The sequence below is a fragment of the Orycteropus afer genome, unplaced genomic scaffold, assembly GCF_000298275.1.
Source record: "Orycteropus afer afer isolate SDZICR_OR568_19922 unplaced genomic scaffold, OryAfe1.0 scaffold00375, whole genome shotgun sequence".
Taxonomy (NCBI): domain Eukaryota; kingdom Metazoa; phylum Chordata; class Mammalia; order Tubulidentata; family Orycteropodidae; genus Orycteropus; species Orycteropus afer.
In genome coordinates, this window is record NW_006921962.1 from 1,054,548 (window position 1) to 1,058,543 (window position 3,996).

Consider the following 3,996-nt stretch of genomic DNA (forward strand, 5'->3'; position numbering starts at 1 on the left):
ATATATAAGATATCTTAAAACCATTGACCCTTGAAGAAACACCTTCTATAATGTCAGAGTTAAAATGTTTTGACAATCTAGGTCCAGTGTTTGAGATAGGTTTTAACACACTAAATAGATGTTTGGCAGGCAAACCATCAAATAAACTCAGCACAGTATTGATTTAATGTATATTGAATGTCCACCTTATTGCGTAAGACTCAAAGAAATAGAAGATAAGGAGTAAGATGAGACATTCAAGACAGCTAGAGAGTAATGCAATGTATATACATATGTATGTTGTTATTGTTATGTGCCATCGAGTCAGACCTGACTCATAGCGACCCCTCCTTGGGTTGCTGAGGTGGTATCACTACGGAAGTAGATTGCCCAACCTTCCTTCCAAGGAGTGGCTGGTGGGTTTGAACCGCCAGACTTCTGGTTAGCAATCAAGTGCCTTAGGCACTATGCTACCAGAGCTCCCATACATACGTATATTTGTGTGTTAATATGAAGACAGATATGTGCATATATGCACGTATATACATACACAAAAATATAAAGTAAATTCTAATTCTTAGCACATATTTCTGCATATGTGATAAGAAAATTTAGAGAAGAATCATTGATCATCACAAGATTTTGTAGTCATCAGAGGTAGCTTTCTAAGGGTGAAATAATATGAAATGACACTTGAAGTATATAGGCTGTACAAAGGTAGAGAAGCCAAAATCAATGTGTGACAGCCTGAAACCAGTCCAAGTACAGATTGTTTAGTTTGTTGAATTAAATTATCCATATATTCACAAATGTTTATTTGAAGTTTATTATGTGGCAGGATTTCTTCTAGGTATTCATGATACCTAGACAGGAGATAAAATCCCATGCCTGCTGGTGGGAGAGATACAGACAATAAACACAATATATAAGTAAATAAATTACATATATGATAATAAGTGTTTTGGGGAAAATGAATTCCTTAACTTGAGTGTTAAGCAAAGGGGATTTGGTTATATAAAAAAACAAACTCATTAGTGACTGCGATCTTAATAGCTTGCAAAAGGCCATCTAGATGCAACGATGGGTCTCTCCTCATCCAGAGCAAAGAAGAATGAAGAAAACCAAAGATGCATGGAAACAATTAGTCCAATTGACTGGTATACCACGTGATCCTCAGCCTATACGACTATGAAACCAGAAGAATTAGATGTGCCTGGATACCACTGTCAACCAGTCAGAGAGGGATCTATGTCGGAGATCCTGGATAGAGAAGGAGAATTATGTGGAAAAAAACTCAAAATCATAAAAAAAAAAAGAAAGAAAGAAAGGACCAGTTTTGCTTGTTCCATATAACCTGATGGAACCACTAAGACCATAGTCCCTAGCTGCCCTTCAGGTCTGGAACTGAACCAACTCCTGCAGCTTCCAGCCAAACAAAAGACAGGCATATGAGCTGAACTATGTACAAGGAGACAGCTCAGTGGGCAGGAATGCACGGGAGGGAAGGACACAGGGAAGAGGTAACTATGGGGAGGAAGTGGGAGGGGAGCTGTTGCATTGTTGGAAATTGCAGTCAATGTCATGAGACACAGTGCATGTGAGCTGCTGTATGGAAAGTGAATTTGCTCTGTAAACTTTCATCCAAATCACAATAAAAATAAAAAAAAACTCACTGCTGTCAAGTCGATTCTGACTTATTGATATCGCTGCTTGGGTTTCCGAAACTTTCTCTACAGAAGTAGATTGCCCAGTCTTCCTTTTGAGGAGTGGCTGGTGGGTTTAAACTGCCAGCCCTCTGGTTAGCAGTCAGATGCCTTAGGCACTACGCCATGAGAGGTCCTTTTGGTTTTATAGGACACAAAAAATTGAGTCAGAGAATTACAGAAAATCATATGAGAGAAGCAGTGCTTTAAGAAATACTCTGGGAACAGTTTGTGGAGTGCATTGGAATACAGAGAACAGAAATGAGTGATGAAGATACATTAAATCAGGGCAGATGATAATGTGGCTGCCACAGCACCAGTGCCATATGAGCTCTGAAGATGGAAGGAATCCAACAGTCACTTCAAAGGAAAATCTGACATTTAGTGACTTGCTGGCTATAGGAAACAAAGAGGAAGACAATTAAAAGAGATCTTTAATGGCTTATATCTAGGAACCAAGAGAATGGTGACATCAGTGTTACTCATGAAGATAATAATAATAACAGGACAATGAAAAAGTCACTTATTTCTACTAAAACTAGAATCCTAAAATTGGAACTTCCATTTCATGCCTGATAGAGACAGCTCAGGGCTTTCTCAATCCTTGCAGTGTTTTTAAAAGAATTTCTGCAACATTTATATATGTACTTGGAAAATGCTCACCAGTTTGCCACCAATGGTCTAAGACGGGAACTCGGAAGACCTGTTTGGACCATTCAAGGGTCTCCACATCACAACGTTCTCCAGCCACAAATAATGTTTTGAACCTGAATATAATAAGGGGAGTAAATTCAAATTATTCTTCAAAAATAAATCTAAAAAAATTTATCAACACATTTTTAAACATTGTGGAATCTAACTGCACTGAGTATTGTGAAGATAACAGCCATAGTGCCTATATATCATATCGTGGCATGGTGAAACATACTAGTTTTGAACTAAATATAGTGAAAAGGTGAGAGGTACTATTTGTTTGAAAACAAAGTGTAACCAAATGCAATCACAGCATCAGATGACATATTAGAAAAGTACAGTTGTTGCTGTAGTTCCTACAGCTTCTCAGTTTTGAGAACAAAAATTATCTTTCTTATATATGACATATTATTAAATATTTTTATGATCTAAAAATCAAAAGTGAAAAAGCCTTTCCTCTTTGAGATTGTTAGGTGCCACCGAGTCAGTTTCAACTCACAGCAACCCTGTGTACAATACAATAAAACACTGCCCAGTCCTGCCTCAGCCTCATAATCATTGCTGTGCTTAAACTCACTGTTGCAGCCATTGGGTCAATTCATCTAATTGAGGGTCATCCTCTTTTTTTTTTTTTTCCCCCTCTATGGTACAATCTACTGTGAGCAGCTGAGTAGCTGCCTTAGGGATGTTGTCTGCTTCCAGTATATAAGAAGCAGCTTTGGGGAAGGTCTCTACTTTACCAAGCATGATGTTCTTCTCCAGGGACTGGCTCCTCCTGATAAAATGACCAAAGTATATGAGATGAAGTGTCACCATCTTCACTTCTAAAGTGCATACTGACTATACTTCTTCCAAGACAGATTTGTTTGTTCTTCTGGTAGTCAGTGGCATATTTAATATTCTTCCACAATTCAAATGTTTCAATTCTTCTTCCATTTCCCCAGTGCACTAGATCATTTGATTTGTTAACTGCTGCTTCCATGGGCATTGATTGTAGATCCAAATAAAAAAACAATTTGACATTGTCAGTCTTTTTAATTGTATCATGTTGCTTATTGATCCAGTTGTGAGCATTTTAATTTCCTTTATGTAGAGGTGTAATTCATAGTGAAGGCTGTTGTTTTTCATCTACATCAGTAACTGCTTCAAGTTCTCTTCACTTTCAGTAAACAAAGTTGTGGCACTTGTATATCATTGTTGTTGTTAGATGTCATCAAGTTGGCTCCAATTCATAGCAACCCTACATACAACAGAATGAAACACTGCCCAGTCCTGTGCCAACCTCACAGCCTCATAGTCTTACTATACTTGACCCCATTGTTCCAGCCACCATGTCAACTGTCTCATTGAGAGCTTTCCCCATTTTCCCTGACCCTCCACTTTACCAACCATGATATCCTTCTCAAGGGAATGGTTCCTTCTGACAAGACAGCCAAAGTAGGTGAGGAACAGATCTGTTAGGTCCTCTGGCAGTCCATGATACTTTCAGTATTCTTCACCAACACCACTACTCAAAAGCATCAACCCTTCTTTGGTCTTCCTTATTCATTGTCCAGTTTGAAGAACTTACCGATGAAGATTAAAGACTCCAGTCTGCAGTATGGAATACACCTCACCATAA

At 38.3% G+C, this 3,996-nt stretch overlaps 1 protein-coding gene across 1 annotated transcript in view; it reads right to left on the reverse strand.

Annotated features, from left to right (window-relative positions):
* The window catches only part of ACSS3 (acyl-CoA synthetase short chain family member 3), a 281,025-nt gene that overhangs the window by 75,248 nt on the left and 201,781 nt on the right, over window positions 1-3,996 (reverse strand). Inside the window, exon 9 of the mRNA XM_007953165.1 lies at window positions 2,346-2,449. Within this exon, the coding sequence (XP_007951356.1) occupies window positions 2,346-2,449 (104 nt within the window). The remainder of the gene's footprint in view (window positions 1-2,345; window positions 2,450-3,996) is intronic.